Consider the following 22,361-nt stretch of genomic DNA (forward strand, 5'->3'; position numbering starts at 1 on the left):
GTCATAGAGCAAAAAGTAAGTTTGGCATTGGCCAACTGCATTGGTGAGGAAATTGGGTGTGTGGATTAAAGAAAAGTACAGAGATGTCTGCTATAGGTTTCAGACATTATTTGAAGACAGTCTTGGTCTTTGGTTTTAGGAAAGCTATTAGTTAGCCAATTTAACATGGCTTTAGCTGGCATTTGATGCGTTAGGTCAGATTCAGAAAGTGGGTGCTAAGTAACTGTTAAGGAGACTCAAAAGAGCCAAAGATAATTCTGGACTTGTGAGATTCAGTAGTTCACAATTGTGAAATTCTTGATAGTGCTTAGAAGCTTCTAAAAAATATCCATCCGTCCGTCCGTCCGTCCGTCCGTCCGTCTGTCCGTCCGTCCGTCCATCCGTCCGTATGTGGTGCTTACATGCCCTGTTGGCATGTGTGGCAATTAGAGGACAATTTGTGGGAGTTGGTTCCCTTTGTTTCCATGTGGGGCCAGGTAATCAAATTTAAGACATCGGACTTGTGAGCAGATGCCTTTACCCATGGACCTCTCATACTTGCTCCCTCTAGAATCTTTACTATAGGTGGTTTGTAATAGAATCTTTCCCCAGGAGCTTCAGTTTATAAGGACTCCTCAGGCTTGTTTTGTTCTCAGGCAGAGGAAGTTACTCTTTGCCTCTGGACTTGCAGGTCTCCTGTGCCAGCCTCCCACATAGCTGCAACAGATGTGTTTCACTACACCCGACTTTCTTAGGTTTTCCATGCTTAGGAAATATCAGAAAATAATTCTGAGCTGCGCTTGTAACCTTTTTGTTATATGCTTTAAAAAATAACAAATGTTAAGTATCTTTGTGTAATGTTCTAAAGTTGCAGAATTTTACTATATTCCCTACATTTAAAAGCATAATTTTTTTTTAAAAAAAGATTTACTTATTTTATATGTATGAGTGCTCTATCTGCATGTACACCTGCATGACAGATGACAGCATCAGGTCCCATTACAGATGGTTGTGAGCCACCATGTGGTTGCTGGAAATTGAACTCAGGACCTCTGGAAGACCAGCCAGTGCTCTTAACTGCTGAGCCATCTCTCCAGCCCCTGAAACCATAATTTTTGTGTTGCGGTTTTAGCAAAATTGTGTTTGCCTTGGGTTCTTCATTTTCAAACTTTCATGAAAGTGTTGCTGGGACTGAACAAGCAGAACCAAACCAGTTCATACTGGCAGTTTCAGGCTGGATTGGGAAGGCTCTCTAACATAGGTTGTCTTTCCCTGGCTTGTTCTGTCTTCTGTAATGATGTCTGTGTCTAGTTTCTGGCTAACTAGGGATCTCCATGCCTTTTCACGTACTGGGCTACATTGTTGCGAGTTTACATGGCTGCATACTATCTGTCTTTTTTTTAACCGAGTACTTTTAAGTAATAATAAAAAGATTCCTGGGCATATACCTAAAAGATGCTCCATATAACATATAACATATAAATAACAAGGACACATGCTCCACTATGTTCACAGCAGCCTTATTTATAATAGTCAGAAGCTGGAAAGGACCCAGATGTCCTTCAACAGAGGAATGGATACAGAAAATGTGGTACATCTACACAATGGAATATTACTCAGCTATCAAAAACAATGACTTCATGAAATTCTTAGGCAAATAGATGGAACCAGAAAATATCATCCTGAGTGAGGTAACAAAAGAACACACATGGTGTGCACTCACCGATAAGTGGATATTAGCCCAAAAGCTCAGATTACCCAAGATAAAATTCACAGACTACATGAAGCTCAAGAAAAAGGAAGACAAAATGTGGATGCTTCAGTCCTTCTTAGAAGGGGGAACAAAATACTCACAGGAGGAAATACAGGGACAAAGAGTGGAACAGAGACTGAAGAAAAGGTCATCCAGAGACTGCCCCATTTGGGGATCCATCTTATATGCAGCCACCAAACCCAGTCACTATTGCTGATGCCAAGAAGTGCTTGCTGACAGGAGCCAGATATGGATGTCTCCTGAGAGGCTCTGCCAGAGCCGTACTGATACAGATGAGGATGCTTGCAGCTAACCTTTGGACTGAACAAGGGGACTCCAATGGAGGAGTTAGAGAAAGGCTTGAAGGAGCTGAAAGGCTGAAAGGGGTTTGCAGCCCCATAGGAAGAACAACATCAACCAACCAGGTCCCGTCCCCCCCCCTCCCGCCCCTGCCAACCAAAGAGTACAGATGAAGGGACCCATGGCTCCAGCCGCATATGTAGCAGAGGATGGCATTGTCTGGCATCAATAGGAGGAGAAGCCCTTGGTCCTGTGAAGGCTCGATGCCCCAGTGTAGGGGGATGCCAAGGTGTTGAGGTGGGAGTGGGTGGGTAGGAAGGGGAGCATTTCCACAGAAGCAGGAGGAGGAGGATGGGAGAGGGAGGAACTGAGAAAGGGGATAACATTTGAAATGTAAATACATAACATATTTAATAAAAAATTAAAAAATGAAAAGATTCTAAAGCCACTGTGTTCACTTAGGCACTCTGCTACATTATTCTCTTCTGTTAGTTCATGTGTAACTTGTAGTAGACTTGTTTGATTCTTGAGCCCTGGTGGAGGTGTTTTAAGCTGTAGTTTTACACTACTGATCTGATCTTGAGAGTAAACTCATAATGTGCCGATTCACCTGGCTCAAACATTCTTCAAAGATTAGCTACTTAGAGATTTCTGGCCTGTTCTTTTCTTGAGGGCCAAGTTTAGCCAAGTCCGTTGTTCTGGTACCCACCGAGGGGTACCGATTCACTTTATTCTGAGAGTTACTTAACAATGCATGCCACATTTGCAAAGTCACACAAACTCGTTTGCAATCTCTGCTTGTTTACTGTCACAGTCTCAGCACTTTCTTAGCTGCCATGTTCAGAGTGAGTAACCCGCATGTTTCCTGTAACTCCTGATAGCGGTCCAGGTCAGTGCTCACCCTCAGGGGAAAGTCAGCTGAGGGCAGAAGTGGTTAAGTTGGGTGGTTTGAGGTGAAGAAAGGGTGAGGCTGAGCTTGGGCTGGTCTTCAGGTGCCTTCAGTCCTCTCCTGTGTGCTCAGCCGCTTCTGCACAGTTCCTCCCCCAAATGCATCACTTTGCATTTTGTCATTGTTGTTTGCATGTATTAACTGTGGGGCTTTCATTTTAATGGAAGAAGAACATTTAGAACCAAAACTTGAAGTATCATTGTATTAGTTAATCAATCGTTTGGCCACATATGCTTTCTGTAGATCTTTTCTCTTCCTACTCTTCATAGCAATAGCCGCTCACACATATCCCACACTAATGCTTTAGGGTTTTAGAGACAGTGTTATCCCATAAGCAGTGCTTAGTAGTAGGGCCTTACGTTGGTTATTTAAATTCTCAGAGAAATCATTGCAACACGTCTATTACTTCATGGGTAATTTTCTTCTTTTGCTGTCAGCACATTGATTTCAGTGTGCTGTACTTACCTGCTGGAGACTATCACACTGTATGACTGTGTTAGGTCTTCCTCATCTACTTCACAAACAACAAATATCTGTGCCTCTTTTCTTTTTTTTCTTTTTTCTTTGCTGTCACAATTTGTGCTGCAATAAACAGTCTGGGGGGCGACTCCCGGGGTCAGCATGTCGGTTCCTTGGATGTACATGTAAATGCTCAAGAGTGAAGGCTGAGCGCTCTGGAATCGACAGTCTTTTCTGCTCCAAGGTCCTAAGATCTGCTCCTCAGGCAGCTCATGTACAAAGCTCTGCTTGCTGAGGACATCGGAGCTGACGATTACGTCATCCTGAGCTGACAATTATGTCATCCGGTGCCCCTGTTCTCTGAAGTGAAGTCCCTGTGATCCTGAGAATCTCTGTGAATCCCTTGAAAATTCTCATTTAATTTCTGTCATCAGAAAAGAACTGTACCAATTAATATCATTATTTTGTGTGCTTTTGGACTGAACCCTGCTCTTCATAAATGCTATGCGAGCACCGAACCACAGAGTCGCGCCCGCAACTCCAGTACGCTTAATTCCTTGATGGCTAAAGAAACCATCTGATTTGAGCCTTACATGACATGTTTCAAAGGTGCAGTGACAGCACTTCCAGTGACCAACACCTGCCTGACCGAACTCCAGCCACTCAGTAGGAGGGTGCAGCCTAGAGCTGGGAACTTACTAGCTCTTGGTAGCTGGTGAGGTGCTGGGTCTGAGAGGAGAGCCCTCTCTTGTCACTTTCTCACTGTGTTGTGCAATAGTTTTTTTTTTCTTATAAAAAAAGGACAAGTTTGGGAAGGAGGCAGTGGATTTGGGTGGAGCTGCAGGGAGAATGAAATTCACATACGGCATATGAAAATTTAAAAAAAATTATGTATATATACAAATAATTTATTTACTTTTTCTTCTCTGTGTAGCCCTGGCTGTCCAGGGACTTGTTCTGTAGATCAGGGTGGCCTGGAACTGAGAGATCCACCTGCCTCTGCCTCCTAAGTGCTTTAAGGATTAAAGGAGTGGGCCACCATGCCTGACTAAAATATCATTATTTTTAAAAGAATATGTTGGCATGCTGCTGCAGTAGACCAGTGTGTGGCTACAGTGTTAGGAGAGCTGTTCAGAATGCCAGCTCCTCTGTCCCATGGGCAGAGCTGCATGTGCTGCTGCACACCTCATTGTGTACCCTGTTGTGTACATGACCTAGCTGTACACCCTGTTGTGTACATGACCTAGCTGTATGCCCTGTTTGTAGTGACCTAGCTGTATGCCCTGTTTGTAGTGACCTAGCTGTACACCCTGTTTGTAGTGACCTAGCTGTACACCCTGTTGTGTACATGACCTAGCTGTACACCCTGTTGTGTACATGACCTAGCTGTATGCCCTGTTTGTAGTGACCTAGCTGTACACCCTGTTGTGTACATGACCTAGCTGTACACCCTGTTGTGTACATGACCTAGCTGTATGCCCTGTTGTGTACATGACCTAGCTGTACACCCTGTTTGTAGTGACCTAGCTGTATGCCCTGTTTGTAGTGACCTAGCTGTATGCCCTGTTTGTAGTGACCTAGCTGTACACCCTGTTTGTAGTGACCTAGCTGTATGCCCTGTTGTGTACATGACCTAGCTGTACACCCTGTTTGTAGTGACCTAGCTGTACGCCCTGTTTGTAGTGACCTAGCTGTACACCCTGTTGTGTACATGACCTAGCTGTATACCCTGTTGTGTACATGACCTAGCTGTACACCCTGTTGTGTACATGACCTAGCTGTACGCCCTGTTGTGTACATGACCTAGCTGTACGCCCTGTTGTGTACATGACCTAGCTGTACGCCCTGTTGTGTACATGACCTAGCTGTACGCCCTGTTGTGTACATGACCTAGCTGTACGCCCTGTTTGTAGTGACCTAGCTGTACACCCTGTTTGTAGTGACCTAGCTATACACCCTGTTGTGTAGTGACCTAGCTATATGCCCTGTTGTGTACATGACCGAGCAGAGATGTTGGGAATGCCCGACTTTCACACCTATGGTTTGTTTTAGAGTTGACTGAAGCTGAATACGCATTTTTTGGAGGATGTTATCTTTGTTACTAAGTTTGTTGTGACATTGAACTTTTTCTAGTTGTTCCACTGAGGGCTGTAGAAGTTGAAATGATCAATTTTTTGATTTTCCATTAAAAAAAATTTATTAGTTCTTTGAAAGTCTAGATGGCTGAATTTTCATGTGAACATAGAGGGAGTGGGCGGAAGCTCCCGGAGCACCACCCTTTTCCACCCAAGTTATAACTTCCAACAGGCACCAATGTCATTTCTGTCTTTAAATTAAAAATCAAACTGGTTCCCTGATCTTCAACAGTTAAAAACTGGTAGGACTCAACTTTCTGGTGTGTAGAATTTGGGGTAATACAGAAGGGAAGTGGAGTGTGATCTCGGTATACAATGTGTGGACATAATATACTTAATTTAATCCTGTTCTCCCTCATTTTTTCTGGCAGTGTAAAGGGTTTAACAAGCTGCCCCTTTCATGTCTTCTGCTCACCTTCAAGTAGAGAATACATTTTACAGTCTTAGACTTTATGTTTTACGAAAGTATATGTGTTTAACTTCAGTTTAAGACACTTCTGTAAGACACTGCTCCTCGTCTGAGAGTGCTTTCAGGGTGTTCTAGGAGGCAGCACTAACTTCCTTTTGCTCTGTGTTTTCCCACTCTTCCAGGGTGGGTCTATCTTTACTAGCAACTACTAGACAAGTTGGTTTTTAAATTTTATTTTCTATTTGTGTGTATGTGCATGTGCATGTCCATGTAAAGGTAAGAGGACAGACTGCAGGAGTCAGTTCTATTCTTCCACCACGGGTTCCAGGGATCAAATTCAGGTCTTCAGAACTGCATGACAGGCACTTTTATCCCCAGATCTATATACTGTCCCAACACAGCATTTTCTTAAAACTTGATTATGCAACTTTTCTTGTTTTAACTTTCTGATTTAGACAATAGTTTATTAGCTGTGACTTAAAAATGCACAAATGGCAAACAAGGAATTGATTTAATAAAAATTAACTTTTTTAACTTTCAAAGGACATGTAGGAAGTAAAAAGCAAATGCACAGAATAAGGTCTGATAGTTGTGATTATATCAAATATAATCAAATATCCCTGATGAAGGCATGAGTCTAGAATATATTAAGAATCCTTATAACAGCAGTGAATGAAAATCCGGTTTGAGCTTGGTGGTGGTGCACCCCTTTAATCCTAGCACTTGGGAGGCAGAGATAGTTGGATCTCTGAGTTTGGGGCCAGCCTGATCTAAGTTCCAGGATAGCCAAGGCTACTTAGAGAAACCCTGTCTCAAGAAATAATAAGAAAGAAAATGGAATTTGAATAATAGTTATAGAATTTAAATAGACATTCCTCTAAAGAGAGCATAAAATTGTCATTTCACAAGCGTATGACAGACACTTGTTCAAGTAACGACATCCAGCTGGTTAGGATGGTGTCTGTCCTTCATCCCAGCCCTTGGATCTCTGAGAGGTTGAGGCTAGCCTGATCTACCTAGTTTCAGGCTAGCCAGGGCCACACAGTGAGTTCCTGTCTCAAAAACCAAAAACCCAGATTCAAACCTCAACTATGTAATGAAGACATAGGCATAGGCATAGTCAGGCTTCATCCCATGTGTGTTACGATTTTTATTACTCATTTTCTTAATGTCTCAAGGCATTAAGATATACTTTCTACAGACATAGTTAGCAATATACTAGAAGTCAACCTGGTAATCTTGGATTTTTATCCTTCAAATCCTTTTTTGTGCCAGAAAAAAAAAGTCATAACTTATGACTTCAACAAATTAAAAAATGAACTAATTTTATTAGTTACTAATTGTTAAAATTGAAAAATCCTTAAAGCCACCACTTTATTATTTATTTATTTACTAAGTACCTAGGGCCTTGAGAATGGTGGACTGGTCTACGGCCATACCACCCCGAACGCGCCCGATCTCGTCTGATCTCGGAAGCTAAGCAGGGTCGGGCCTGGTTAGTACTTGGATGGGAGAATGGTGGACTGATCTCTGCCTCCAAAGCACACCCCTAGTCCTCAGTTTAAGTGCTGTAAATCCCTGTGGCTTGTGGCATTTCTGATCTTGCACTGTCAGTCTGCAGAGTCAGAACTGCCACACCCGACAGAGGCTGCTTGTGATGGGCCACCCCGCGCTCTCTCTCCCGTCTCCGTGTTTGCTGCTCTTCTTACGGGGGACCTGTCTGTAGGTGAGGTTTCCCTTTGGTAACTCAGTTCTATTCTTAGCACTTTGTGTATACACTGAAAGTCTCAGCTACAAACAAACCAGAGAAAGAACCCTGAGAAAAGGTAAAATCCACAAGAGTCTAACTGCTTCCACCTTTTTTTTTATTTTTAAATAGCGTGCTCCAGTCTATTCACAGCAATGCCTAGTGGTGTCCCGAAGTCTCAGTTCTGTGGAATATGAGCCTAAAGAAAAAGTAAGTATTTTAAAAATACTCTCAATAGCTAGGCTAGACTGGTTTTACTTTCTTGTTGCCACATGATGTTCAGTGGACTGAATTGTAGTGATATTGTAATTATTTATTGCGTTGATGAAGTATTGTAGACTGCTTTTCTATTTTCCCTTTTTTATTTTTATTTTTTTTTAAAGATTTATTTATTTATTATATATAAGTACACTGTAGCTGTCTTCAGATACACCAGAAGAGGGCATCGGATCTCTTTACAGATGGTTGTGAGCCACCATGTGGTTGCTGGGAATTGAACTCAGGACCTCTGGAAGAGCAGTCGGGTGCTCTTAACCGCTGAGCCATCTCTCCAGCCCCTATTTTCCCTTTTTTATATGTGTGTGCATGCCTGCATGTGCGTATGTGTTCATGTCCACCTGGAGGCCGGAGGAAGACATCTGCGGTCCCGCTCTATCGTTCTTTAACTTAGTCCCTTGAGACAGGATCTCTCACTGAACGTGCAATTAGGCCTTCAGCAAGCCCCAGGGTTCTCCTGTCCCTTCCTCTCACTGTGCCTGAGTTATATGCACTGAGTAGCCATTAGTAGAGTACAATTTGAATTTGGTAGTGTTTCTCATTAGCATCAAAGGTGTTAGAATATGGATTCAGGGGCGATGACGTAAGTGGTTAAGAGTTTATTTCTCAGCTCAAAATTGCCTCTAACTACGTTTCCAAAGGATTTGCTGTGTTCTTGTGAAATATTGAACTGTTTTATGTATTGTTAGAGTCTGGGGTATGAGGAGACCTGACCTTCTTTATAGTGACCTCAATTCTTGTGTATGCTGGGTATCTCACACCAGTGCAGGGGTAAGATGTAAAGAGCTTGGAAGGGTTCCTTTTATGCCCAGTCCGCATAACTGCTTAAAGGGAGGTGTGACACGGTTCCTGCCACTGGGACATCGTCAGGCTGGTGATCCCACTTGTGCTGACGGTTGCTGCTGCCTTGAAGCTGATCTGCTTGTCTTTACTACTCTTTTTTCAATCTCTCTTTCTGGTGAATATATTTACTCCATTATTCAGAGCCAATCACTCCATAATAAAGGAAACTGATGGAATTTTCAGGAATGAGGAATGGAGGTGGTCATGAGGCTGGGGAGGATGAGGAACAGGCCTTCTGCTGGCCTTTAGAATCTAGACAACATAACTACAGAGGCAATAAAAGCCTACAGTGGTCCTTTGTAGGCACTGTTTGTTGTGAGACTTGGCCTTGAACTTTGAATTATGAGGAGATACATGTACTCTCCGGTTCAGTGACTGCTGTATTAAGTAACCAGGGTGAACTTGGGGACACCAGGTATAGTGAGTTAAAGTGGCCTCAAGAAGAAAAGGTATGGATGAGAAAAGAAGGAATCTATAAAAAACAAGCAAATGATAGATGGGTTTCTCTCACAGGAGGGAGGCTTATATACAATCTACAAACAAATACTATTAGAAGGAGAATATATGAATGTGTGGTGGTTTGAATATGCTCAGCCCAGGGAGTGGCACTACTAGAAGGTGTGGCCTTGTTAGAAGAATTGTGTCACCATGAAGGAGGTGGGCTTTAAGATCCTGGTCCTAGCTGCCTGGAAGCCAGGCTTCTCCTGTGTGCCTTTGGATGAAGATGTAGGACTCTCAGCTCCTCCAGAGCCATCTGCCATGTTCCCACCTTGATGATAATAGACTGAACCTCAGAACCTATAAGCCGGCCCTAATTAAGTGTTGTCCTTTATAAGAGTTGCTTGGTCATGGTTTCTCTTCTCAGCAGTAAAACCCTAACTAAGACAGAGGCCATGGAATTGCTAGGATAAGAAACAAAGATTGAGAATTAGAAGATGATGTACAAGCATATAAAAAGCTAGTACTTTATTTTCTAGTTAAGTGAAGGGTTGGAGATGACAATGTCTGCTTTACTTACATAAATTTTAAAACTTTGTAAGTAATTATTCTAACCCTAGTAGTCTGTCACTTTTCTGTACTTAAACAATTACTAATGCTGCTGTCTGCTGTACCAGGAAAATGCAAGAGTTGCCCAGCTATCAGCGAAGAACAGACAGTGTAGAAACTATAAGGAAATGTGCTTTCGCTTTGTGTTTAATTTCGGTTTTAAGGAAGTAAAGGTTTAAGATCTGGGATTTATAAAATTTATGAATCTAAAAATTATTAACAGTGGTCAAAGCCTTGATTATGTAGCTGTAGTGAATAAAAGACTGGGTTCAGGCTCTGGTGGGAAGAATGAAAGAGAATGAGAACAAAGAAGAAAAAAGAATGGGTAACAGGAAGAAAGGAGGAGGAGGAGGAAGAATGAGGAGAATCTCTGGGCAGAGAGAGAGCATGTGAGCTGACAGCCTGCATCCACTACTGACTCCGAGTCAGTATTGAGTCAGCACCGCTCCATCCCCCCTTCTCAGGACCATCCTCACTCTGAGGCTGGACCTCGGCACTTTTAGCTTGGGATTCCAGAGAATTAGGGCTACTAATTCTGGGTCTTCGGTGTGGCAGAGTATCCTGGTGGTGGGAATGTCTGGTGTATGCTGCTTACCTCATAGATGATAGAGAGCAGAGGGACAGTGGGGTCCTGGACAAACTCCATCCAGCACTCAACCACAGGGCCCAACAATCTGCTTTCTTCAGCTAGGTATTTCCTGAGCTTCCCCATGTAGTATCTCCTGGTGGAGCTACCCTTTGTTCAAGTCTTTTGTGGGGGTCACTTAGTGTCTAAAGTATAACAGTTTTCATTTGAACCTGTCATTGAATCCTTATTAAAATTAAATTAAATTAATTTTTATTTTTCTATGAATGTATATATGTATGTACTGGATATGTGTATGTGTGCATACACATGTGTAGACATCTGTGTGGAGGCCAAAGGTCAATGTCAGATATCTTCCTTTGATTGCTCTCCACTTAATTAATTAGTTAGTTTGTTTATTTTGAGACAGGATCTCCTTTGTAGCCCTGGCTGACTGGAATTCACTATGTAGATGAGCCAGGCCTCAAACTCAGAGATTGACCTGTCTTTGCTTGGGATTAAAGGTGTGTGCTGCCACACCACCTTTCACCTAATTTATTGATACAGTGTCTCTCAGTGACTCTGGATCTCACTGATTGGCTTTATTATCTAATCTTTGAGCTCCAGGGATCCTTTTGTCTCTATATACCTTCACTCCCAGTGCCCAGAGCTCGAGTCACAGACATTGCCATTACCCCAGAGCTCGAGTCACAGACATTGCCATTATCCCAGAGCTCGAGTCAGACATGTGCCAGTACACCCAGCTTTTGTATGAATGTTGGTGTTTGAGCTCAGGTTCTCAAGTTTGCACATGGGTGCTTTACCAACCGAGCCATCTTTTCGGTCCTTGATTTCTTCCTCATTCAACATTTTATTAGTGACTCATATCAGGTTAAAATAATGTAGGAGAAATATATTTATTAATAAGAAATGTGTCTACTTGGATAAATATGCACTGTCAAGCATTTTTACTTATTCGCTTATTTGAGATGTGATCTCAGACACATGATTCTCTTCCCTCAGCCCTCTCAGTTATGAACTACAGCTGTGTATAGCCATGTGTATCCCTACAAGAAGTTTTAAAGCTTGAACATGTTAATTTGTTTCTTATTTGCTCTTTATAACAAGACTTGGTTTAATGGTAATTTGTTTGATGTGAACAGCAAGCTTGAGTGGCTCAAAGAGTGGGCCAGCTCAGTGTTAGGGCCTGTTTTTATATGCTTGATCTCAGGTGGCATTTATGTCAGATAAAGAGAGCCTGTACTAACATACTCTCCTCATGTCAATCATGGGGTGCTCTGGCATGAGTACTGCATTGAATTTGGGTCTTCCCACTGGTTCCCCTTGCTGACCATGGTATCCTGCTGCTCAGAAGCATTCAGTAACTGACTGACTAGAGTTCTATTTCTACTCCTCCATGGAGTACCTGGAAGACAGAATGAGCGCATTCCTTCTCATATTCTATGAATGGGGAGAAGGGCCTGGTGGTTTAGAGCTCATTAGATAGGCTTAGCACAGAGAACAGAAGGCAAGAAAGAAGAGAGCAGAAAGGATGACTAAGAAGAGCTTCAGGAAACTTTGCACCATCATTAGTGCAGCTACAGAGTAGTCCTGGAGGGGCCCACTGCCTCATGTGGTACCCAGAAGCCCTTGTGTGCAAGGGTTCGGGCTCCTGAATTCTGGTTCTGCTTCTCTGTCTTTCTTCAGGGGACTACCTTAGCGGAGGCCCTTACAGAGAGTACCAAGTCTCTGTTCTTTAAATGGCAGTAAGTCCTTTCCGTATCTGCTGTGTCAGTGTCCTGAAGTCCCCTATTTTATCTAATGTGTAGCCCAGACTGAAAATCCCTTGTAGCTTTTTGGAGCAACCTTCTTTCTTCAGTATGACTGCCTTCGTATATTCTGTTCATGCCACCACTTTGCTGTACGCAGGATCCTGGACACAGTGTTAGCATAGCACTTAGCACAGTTGGTGTGATCGCACCATGCTGTCCACTGAAGGTGCAGTTGATGCTGATAGTTGTTTATGTGTGTGTGGATGGATTCAAAATGGGCTTACTCCGTGTGTGCATACTCTTAGACATGTGCAGCCTATTTGAAAGACCAGCTTTGGGGCAGGGACAGGGCATATCTTCAGTGCTTTACATTTTCTGAGGGGCTGCAGGGATGGCTCAGTTGTTAAATGCACTGTTGTTGTTGCAGAGGAGCACATCTTAGAACAATCTGTGGCTCCATTTCCAGGGTGTTCAAAACCCTCTTCTGACTTCTACCAGTACCGAGCACACACATGCACATACACACATTCAGACAACATTTATACACATAAAAGTAAATAAAAAGTTTCTGAGGCATAGATATCTGATTTATTTAAAAGAAAATTCGTTGCTGGAAGGCTGCCGCGCTGATTCATATTGAGTTTGTGCAGTGCTTGAGTGTGTGAGGTGTCAGGTGCCAACACTGACTTTCACACGCACTGTTTGCTGGTTACACAGATCGCTTGCAGGCTGGCACCAGTGCCAGGAGTGAATACCAGCCACTAGAGCTAACAGGTCTGTTTTTTAAACTTTCTATTGATTTTTTGTGAGTTTCACATCATGTACCCTAATCCTACCTGCCTCCTTGTCCCTTTGTTCCTGCCCCTTACCTTCACAACCCCCCAAAGAAAATACAAAACAAAAATAAAGAAAAAACAAAGCGAAAAACCCTTCTTGTCATGGAAGCTATGGTGTGTCAGTGTGTCCCACAGTATACCCGTCTGACCATACACACCTTTACTTGCAAATGTTCATTGCTTAGTAATTGGTCTTGTTAAGAGGCCTCTGGCTTCTGCTACTCCATCAATACTGGACGCCCCCTGGATCCTCTTGGAGATCCTGCAGCTGTGGATCTGCAGGACTGGCCCTCTGACACCTGGCTGGGAGCTGAGTTGTTCAGCCCACTCCCTCTCCTGCACCTACAGCAGTAGGGTGAGCTCTCCAGCACTAGTTAGAACTAGACTGTTTCAAATGCAGCTCACATGGCTACATGTGTTTTTCTTAGGAAATATATACTGTTCAACAGTTACTGGTGCCATTTGGATAAAGGAAGGTGGCGACCTCACAGTTTCACGCCTGGGTAAGAGTAGATTATCTCAAGGGTCCATGTGACCAAGACTGTGACTGCCTCCGAGTTTCTTTAGGTTGGTCTCAGGCTGGTAGTACAAGGCACGTGTGTTACAGAGGTTAAGTCTTTCCAGTTTTAAGATTTCAAACTTTCCACATAGGCTAAACTACTATCTTCCCTAAGACGCATGAGTGCCTTCTATTTTATTTTATGTGTATGAGTGCTTACCACCATGTTGGAATGTATACTATGTTGTGCCTGGTGCCCCAGGAAGTCAGGAAAGGGTATTTGGTCCCCTGGACCTGGAGTTACAGATGGTTATGAGCTGCCATGTGGGTGTTGAGAACTGAGACTGGGTCCTCTGTGAGAACAAGTTCTGGGAGTTGAATCCAGAAACTTTGATGTGGTAGGCATGTTTCTTTGTGGCAACCAATATAGTTTAATTATTGAATAAATTAACCTAATCAATTGGTGCTTTAATCAAGTTATTATAGTGCCAGCTCCAATTAGATGAATTTAATTGCTTTCTGGTTGAGAAAGGAACATATTATTTATAGCATTTACTATTACTCTAGAAAGTAAATGTTTATTGATAATTGTGGAAAATACTGTTTTTTTTGTTTTTGTTTTTAAATCTCAAAGTAATATTAACGATTTTCTTTTTTGTCTCTTGTCAGACTTTTGATAAAATTCTTATTGCTAACAGAGGAGAAATTGCTTGTAGGGTGAGTAGGATTTGAATTATTTTCTGTTTCGCTTGGAAATACATTAAAGCTCCTTTGCATGTGGATCTTAACAAGTGCTGTGTTTTGACCAGGTCATTAAGACTTGCAGGAAGATGGGCATCAGGACAGTTGCCATCCACAGTGATGTTGATGCCAGCTCGGTAAGTAACTTGTTATTCAGTCCAATCAGGACTTATTTGGGTCTACTAGGACAGAAGCGAAAGATACTTGCTTTATGTATCCTTCACTTGCAAAAGGTATGTTCGCTTTCCAAAACCAATAGTTCCCTGTTATCACAAACACAGTGGAAGCATTACAATGTCTTAACTAAGTTTTTTCTCACCAAGATTTAGACCAAGACTTCCAGGTTTGTTGCTGGTCAACAAAAAGCTTAAGCCAAAGCCTGAGAAAGTTAGGTTGGGAGATGAGTGGGGCTGTTTACACAGTGCCTGCTTGTGGGCATCTCCCCAGCATAGCCCCAGCATCACTCGGGAAGCTGGCAGTGCCTCATCTCCCCAAATGTGTTCAGCCGGAAGTTTGATAAAGGAGAGAGAGGCTGATGCTGATTGGGTCTGAGCAGGGGAAGGTGCAGCATAAAGCAGTGAACGACATATAATTTTATGTGGCATTTTTAACACAGCAGGCATTTTCTAACAGTAACGAACTATGAATGAGTACAGAGAGATCCCGTGGGGAAAGAATGCGAGCGTTAGAACTTCATGGACTGAGATGTGAGCCGCTATACTTTTAAGGCACTGTTTTCCCCTTTATACCACTTCTAATAGTTCAGTAATTAATTTAGTAGGAAGATCTTTAAAGTATGGTGATTTTAATAAAAGGTGTTCTATTTGAAACTGTTACTTATTTTGTCTTCCTGTGACTTCTGTTTAAAAAATCTAGATGAAAGAATTACAAACTAGTTTGCTGAAAATAAATGTTTACTACATAATTTATTTGATGAATGTATTGGAAGTATCTTTTAGTAAAAAGTAATTAAATTTGTTTTGCATATACAGTTTGGTTTGAAAAAAATTGATCCTTGATCTTTTGCTAACTTTTAAAAAATTTGATGATTTCAGTAGTAGTTCTTTTCATCCTCATAAAGTTTCTGTTCACGATGATCCACTAAGAGGAGCTGGTCTTGGTGCAGGACCCGGGGTTCTGATTGGTTGTGTTGTGTTTGTAGACAATCCTGCTTGGGTTGCTCTCATTCCTCCTGTAACCTCAGACTGCGCGCTCTGTGCTCGCTTTGATGCATCTGCTCTGATGTGTCTGTGCCATTTTACACTTTCTGTAGGTAAATGTATATTGCTGCAATTGTCTTTAGTTCGGTTCGTGTTCTGTAACCAAGTTGAGCTTCTGATTGTGCTTGGAAGATACTGCTTGGTAGTTTTCCTGTCTTTGGTTGGTATCAGACTGTCTTAGCAGACTGGGTGTGGTGGCACATTCATTTACTTTCAGCATTAGAAAGGTGGAGTCCTGCACGTCTCTGAGTTCCAGGTCAGCCTGGTCTAGAGAGTGAGTTCCAGGAAAGCCAGGGCTATACAGGGAAACCCTGTCTTGAAAAACAAAAATAAAACAACCACCAAAAAAAATTAATTGAATATCTTAGCCTCATAGATTGAAAAGTTTTCTATTTTGGTAATGATCAGGTAAATGGAACTGGAAACACTTACAAAGTGTTGGCAATATTAAAGTGTTTGGTAAGGCCTGCATGTGGTTTCTCTTTGGGTAGTTTTTTTTACTTTTTGCTTTTTGGTTTTTATTTTTGGCAGATTCTCTGTTGTTATTCTGAATTCGTATGTTTCTAGGAATCTGTCTACGCCATTTAAGTTTTCTGGTTTATTGGTATGACATTGTTGCAGTATTTCTTTTTTAACATTTATTTCTATGAGTGGGTGGTCATATCTCCATATTCATTCCTGACTTTAGATGTTCGAGTCTTGCTTTCTTTCTTGGTCTCTGTCATGGTCTAATCAGACTATGGCAACATAGTACCATAAATGTGATAGCTTATAAACAGTAGGAAATTAATTTTTATAATTGTAGAAATTGGGAAGTGGAGATAAGGGCACTGGAAAGTTTGATGAGAGCTTCCTTTCTGTTTGCAAATGAAGCTTTTGAGCTGTAATCTCACATGTGGAAGGGCTGGGAACCTTTTTCATGCATCTTTTGAGCTTGGTAATCTTATTCACGTGATCTTGACTATGACCACATAGCATCATTAGACATACTAAGTAATGTTCCAGAGACAAGAACTATAGAATGGTGGATAATAAAGGCAAAAATAATTTTGAGTTGAGTTTCTAGTCTACAAAGGATGTGACTTGAATTAATGTGAAAATTAAAATTAAAAATTTAGGGCTTGCATGAGGACATCCAGGTTTTATACGGGGAAGCTAAATATTTCATATGCTAATCATTTCTGAGTTACTTTGTATGTTTTTCTTTCTAAACCCTAGTAAACCTAGTGTTTTTGTTTTGAAACTGAACAAAGTGTAAATGTGGAAGGGTGGCCTGGAGTAGTGGTTCTCAACCTCTCTAATGCTGTGACTCTTTAATGCAGTCGAGTCACCTCAAGTCACGGTGATCTCTAACCATAAGGCTATTTTCATTGCTACTTTATAACTGTAATCTTGCTACAATTATGAAACATAATGTAAATATCTGTGGTTTTTTTTTTTTTTTTTTGATGATTTTAGATGACTCCTGTGAAAAGGTCATTCAACTTCCATAGGGGTCTCGACCTACAGGTTGAGAACCTCTGGCCTAGCGGTTTCCCAGGAAACTTGACAGGGAAAGCACATTCTCAGTTGGGGTAAGCTAGGGCCATTCCTGTTAGAGGAAGGGGAGGAGACAGCTCTGGAATAAGGCTACTGGATCTTGGAAAGAGGGCTGATGTGAGAGAATTCCTTGACTTGCTAATGAAGGTTTTATCATAATTATGTTGACTTATAAGGTACAGGACAGACTTCTCAGCACAGTGGGTCCCTGTTTACTGCGACTTTAGGCAGTTCCTGAGAGGTGTGGACTGTATTTCCTTGGTTTGGTGAGCACATGGTGACTTTGGAGACTGCTGCATCTCCAGATGCACTCAGATGCCCACCATCCATCCTTCCTCGTATTTCAAGTGAAAACTCTAAAATGTTTTTTCATGTAAAGGAATTAAGGTATTTTCTATTAAACTACTAAAGTTAGAAACTTGATTTTTGAGAAAAAAAGATTTTTAGTCAAGCTAAATTGAGTAGGTCTAGACTCTTCATTTCAGAAGAGGAGAACTGGTTCTGTGCTTCAACTCTTGGCCCTGGCTTTGCTGTTCTCCCATTTCATTGCTGTGTACAATCATTTAACCGAACACTGTCTGGTATCCACAGCTGGGAAACAAGGCCCTAAAATTAGGAAAGTGTTTATGGTGACTTCTGTCGCACCCAAAACGCCTGCTGTTTGGAGTGTGATTCCTGGTGGGTACGGAGTCTCCACCTTAGGACTTGGTAATGAGATAGAGTGGTGTATTCTGGGATGGCTAACAGTAAGGTGAGGTAGTCATCACATTTTATGCCTACCCTTGATAATATTTCCCTGCTGGCTGGGGAGGAATGGAGGACAAAGAGAACTTCGTGTTGCTTAAGTAATTAGTGTATGTTGGCTCAGCTGAACAAGCTGGAGGGCAGTGATCAGGTACCTGGAACTGGAATACATCACCGTACACTGTGGTATGAGACCTGAGGCAAATACTAGCATTTTAGGAGGTTGTTGGAAAAGCTTCATTTCGTGTCTTTAAATATATATCATCATGAATTAGTATATTTATATCTTGGTTAGCACATCTCCAGTTTTACCTCAGATCCCTACCAAGATTAGTGCAATTGAAATGTAATTGTTTTGAGCATTTTCCTCTTTTAGATGACTTTCAGGCATTTTCAACTGTTTCATGCTGGAGAAGAGTGTCTTTTTGTTTGTTTGCTTGTTTGTTTGTTTTAGTTCTGAGACAGGAGTCTTGCTAAGTCTCCCAGTGTGATCGTGCACTCATCTGTAGTCGACCAAAGCCTTTCTGTGACAGAGCTTCTGGCCTCAGCTTCTCCAGCAGTTAGGATTTCAGGCTTCTGTGTTACCAGGTTTAACGTGTTATGTTTAAGTAGCATCTCTTTTTACATTTACTTTATTATATCGTCATAAATCATTTATCTACTTATTTACTTTCTATCTCTCTATCTCTCTGCCTGCCTGCCTGCCTACCTGTCTGTGTGCGAGTGTTTTGCCTACAACATGCCCATACATGACCACCATGTGTGTGCTTGCTGTTCACAGAGGCCATAAGAGGGTGTTAGATCTCCTAGGACTGGAGTCACACAGACAGTTGTGGACTACCTTGCGGTTTCTGGGAATTGAATTTAGGTTCCCTGGAAGAGCAGCCAATGCTCTCTTGGCTCTTTAACAGTGGAGCCATTTCTCCAGGCCTGCTGTGTGCACCTGTCAGGTGTGTGATTAGAGGGTAATTTGCAGGAGTCCTTCTCCCACCACCCTGTGGGTGTAGGAATCAAACTCTGGACACCAGAGTTGGTATTAAGTGTCTTTGCTTACTGGACCATCTTGCCAGCCTCTTAAGTTAATACTTTCTTTTTGTTCGTTTGTCTTTTTTTCTCTACACAGGGTTTTCTGTATAATCACCCTGGCTATCCTGGAACTTGCTTTGTAGACTGGGCTGGCCTCGAACTCACAGAAACCTGCCTGCTTCTGCCTCCCAAGTGCACCGCCACGCCTGGCTAGTAACACGTTCTTAAGTTGCCTTGACTACTAACGTGTATATTTGGATACTGGTCATCATAATCCATATTTTCCAGTTAGTCTTTTAGGATGTCGCACTTCCTAACAGTTAGGCCACCCTTGAGAACCTAGGATTGTTCTGAGTATTTTTATCAGTATTAAACAGATGCTGTCATGCTTCAGTGAAGAATTTCCTGAGCATATAAAGCCCACCAGGGCCACTGGGCAGCTAGCTGCTCTTGTGCTGCATTTGGAGGTCTCATTGATTAGACTTACTCTGGTGATTAGGTAATTAAAATGCTATTAACTATTTTGGGGAGGGGTGTTAACAGTGAGCAATGAGGGTGCAATGAGGTTTCACTGCGTTGCCTTGAGTGCCTTGGCTTAAGTGATCCTTTATCCTCATTGTCCTGAGTAGCTGGAACTTACCATCAGGGCCTTTGGGCCCAGCAAATCAAAGGGTTTTTGAATGGGATATTTGCTTAAAATCTCACTGTTGTTCACTTTTCTTATAAAACTTAGCTATTCTTTTTAGAGCAAGATATACTCTATATACTTATGCAAATTTGAAACATTAGACCTTTCCTTGAAGAACTAATCAGGAAAAGAATGCATTTGAGATGTTTAGACATTTTTTCTGCTATTTTTGTCTTTAGAAAAACTTATTCTGCAGAAACATTATACTCTCTCAATTTTAAATGTTTTGATTATCTTGGCTTAGCTAAATTACTTCCTCTGCATTTTGGGGCAAAATGGAATAGGATAGGATCCCTGGTAGGAATTTGTTCACATTAATATGGCTCATCAGGGACATTATATTTAATTGGAGACCCTGCAGAACAGTGGCAGGAGGCTTGAAGAGAATGATTTAGCATTAGCAACAGCCCGTCTGGGAGCTGTGCACTAATCAAGGTGCTGGAGTGTTAGTGCTGGGGATGATGGGAACTATGACGATCATGACATGTAAGCATGCCTGTGCGAACTGGACAGGCAATGCGTTAGTTAATCAAGACGTGTATTAAATGGCTCCCATGCTGATTCATTATTATCTACCGTAGTGCCTGTCATGTTGTGTATTTAAAAAATACAATTATTGCCGAATTCAGTATGTACTCGAGCTAAATTCAGCCTTCACTCTCTTATTTTCAACAAAATAGCCTCGATTTGCTTTGTCCATATAAAAATAGAGAATTGTGTCAATTGTGCTGGTTCTGTGAATTGCATTTTAAATAGTTCCCATCCGTTTAACAGAGTGTACCTCTGACTTCATGTTCCTTTAAGAGTCTGCTTAGCCCTTTCTTATGTTTATCATAAGTACTCTGACTCATTTCCTTCTGCATAAGTGATCTGGGTTCAAAACTGCAATTTATGTGTCTTTATTTTTCAGGATGAGAAATAATTCAAGCATTTCAGAGAGAAACTAATATTGAATACACGGTGCTATAGAAGAATCAAAGCATTCACCTTTCCACCGTCAAATGCTCTAGAATCAGAGAGGGTGGACCCTCCTCTGTGTCGTGGGTGGGCTCTTTATGCCAGGTAGACCCATTCTGGGCCCAGCATGCGTAGAGCCGTCTGCCATGAAGCCATCCATTAGAAATGCTAGAAATGTACATATTTTGGGGAAAAGGAGCTGATAAATTGAATTCCTTTAGAAAATAAATTGAAATGCAGCATAAATCCATAAGCAAACTGTATTTTATCTGTAGACAAATTTATATTGGCACTGTACAGATGAACACAGTTTTTAAAAATTATAAACACTGTCAAATTTAATAAAACTTTGTATGGAACTGTGACCTTTATTTATTGACTTAATTAAAGCAACATTATGGCTGCTGCTTGAAGTGCTAGTCTGTGGGTGGCTGTTAGTGAAGTCCGTTATCCGTGCAGTCTGTGATAGTGGTCAGCAGTGACAGGAGTCAAACTTGCAACCAACACCCTCCCTTGGGAGCTGTGGGCTCAGCAGGCAAAATTGTCACAACCCAGCAAAGCTGCTTAACTGACTGATGGCTTAACCCCCTGGTGTCCAGGGTAAGCCAGTCATTCCAGTGAGGAGGGGCTGTGACTTTATCTAGGAGTTGGGCAGAAATTGCATCTGGACGGAAGAAAAGTCTTGGTATTAATATCTTCATGTATGAACTATTAGATTTATTTGTATGTTCATGTAACTGGCCATTTAATGGAACATTCCAACTGCTTTTCCTCTTACTCTGTGTGATGGAACTTGAACCCAACGCTGTATCAATGCCTGCCAAATGCTGCATGTCCTGAACTCGCCAGAACTTTTAAATAAACAAAGCCCAACGCAAGACTTACAACATTTTACTCTTTTGGTCTTAAATTTTTACTATAAAGAAGGACACTGTTGTTATTCTTGTTACTGTTCTCTCACTTGGACAGCAAAGTTCACTTAACAGCCCCAGCCAGGTACAGGCTTTAGTCTTCTGTTTACTATACCAACATTTAACAACTTGGCTTTTGCAGCAAAAATTCTTATTAGCAAAAATTAAGAAGGTCTTGGCACATACTCTCCCATTATTACAAAGGGCAGATTTCTACAATCACTTCACAGATCAGAAGTTAGGGCTAGGGCTGCGGCTCACTGGTCAAGTGTTTGCCCTTTGTGACTAACCCACCCCGAGTTTGATCTCCAGCAATATATACACAGTGATTTTGAATGACACTTTCAAAGGAATGAGTGTATTCTAATGTTATCTTACCTTGTGATGTGAAATAAGACCTAATCATGGCCTTATTTTTCTCTAAGCTTGTATTTAAGGAGAACTGGAAGTCCTGCCTATTGGTTAAAAGTAATCAAATATTAGAAGACACAGCTTAGCTTCACTCTGATGTTCTAGAGTTTACAAGGCACTGTGTATATGGCAGTGAGCTGTGCCAGCATTATTGCTTATGTGCTGTATTGATTTCCTTTCTCATTCCTATGGCCAAATTCCTGGCCCAAAGCTACTTATTGTCTCACAGTTCTGACAGATGTAGTTCACACAGAGGGGGTAGCATGGCAATGGGAGTAACTTGTTCTGTGGCACCAACTACGAAGCTGAGGAAGAGGCATGTCAGTTCTCAGATGGCTTCTTCTCTTTTTATTCAGTCCATGGTGTGGTGTCACTCACATTTGGCTCACAGCTGCACCCAAAGGTATGCTTCACTAATGCCTTAAGGCATTTATTGATGCAATGGGGTTAACAACTGAAATTCAATGCCCTGTTATTACTTGATATCTGCAGGGTACTAGAAACGCACAGACTTATGCAATGGGACCACTGGTTTTAGACTGGAACCGTTGCTTC

General features: G+C 41.8%; 1 protein-coding gene across 7 annotated transcripts in view; it reads left to right on the top strand.

The window, feature by feature from the left end:
- The window catches only part of Pcca (propionyl-CoA carboxylase subunit alpha), a 340,323-nt gene that overhangs the window by 13,186 nt on the left and 304,776 nt on the right, over positions 1–22,361 (top strand). For 6 of the 7 annotated variants that reach the window (XM_063274647.1, XM_063274648.1, XM_063274649.1 and 3 more), the window contains exons 2-4: positions 7,864–7,941; positions 14,239–14,286; positions 14,379–14,447. In XM_063274647.1, the coding sequence (XP_063130717.1) occupies positions 7,864–7,941; positions 14,239–14,286; positions 14,379–14,447 (195 nt within the window). Of the gene's footprint in view, positions 1–7,863; positions 7,942–14,237; positions 14,287–14,378; positions 14,448–22,361 lie in introns of those variants that run through there. The other variant, XM_063274651.1, reaches the window with a different exon arrangement.

Source organism: Rattus norvegicus, chromosome 15 (assembly GCF_036323735.1).
Source record: "Rattus norvegicus strain BN/NHsdMcwi chromosome 15, GRCr8, whole genome shotgun sequence".
Taxonomy (NCBI): Eukaryota; Metazoa; Chordata; class Mammalia; order Rodentia; family Muridae; genus Rattus; species Rattus norvegicus.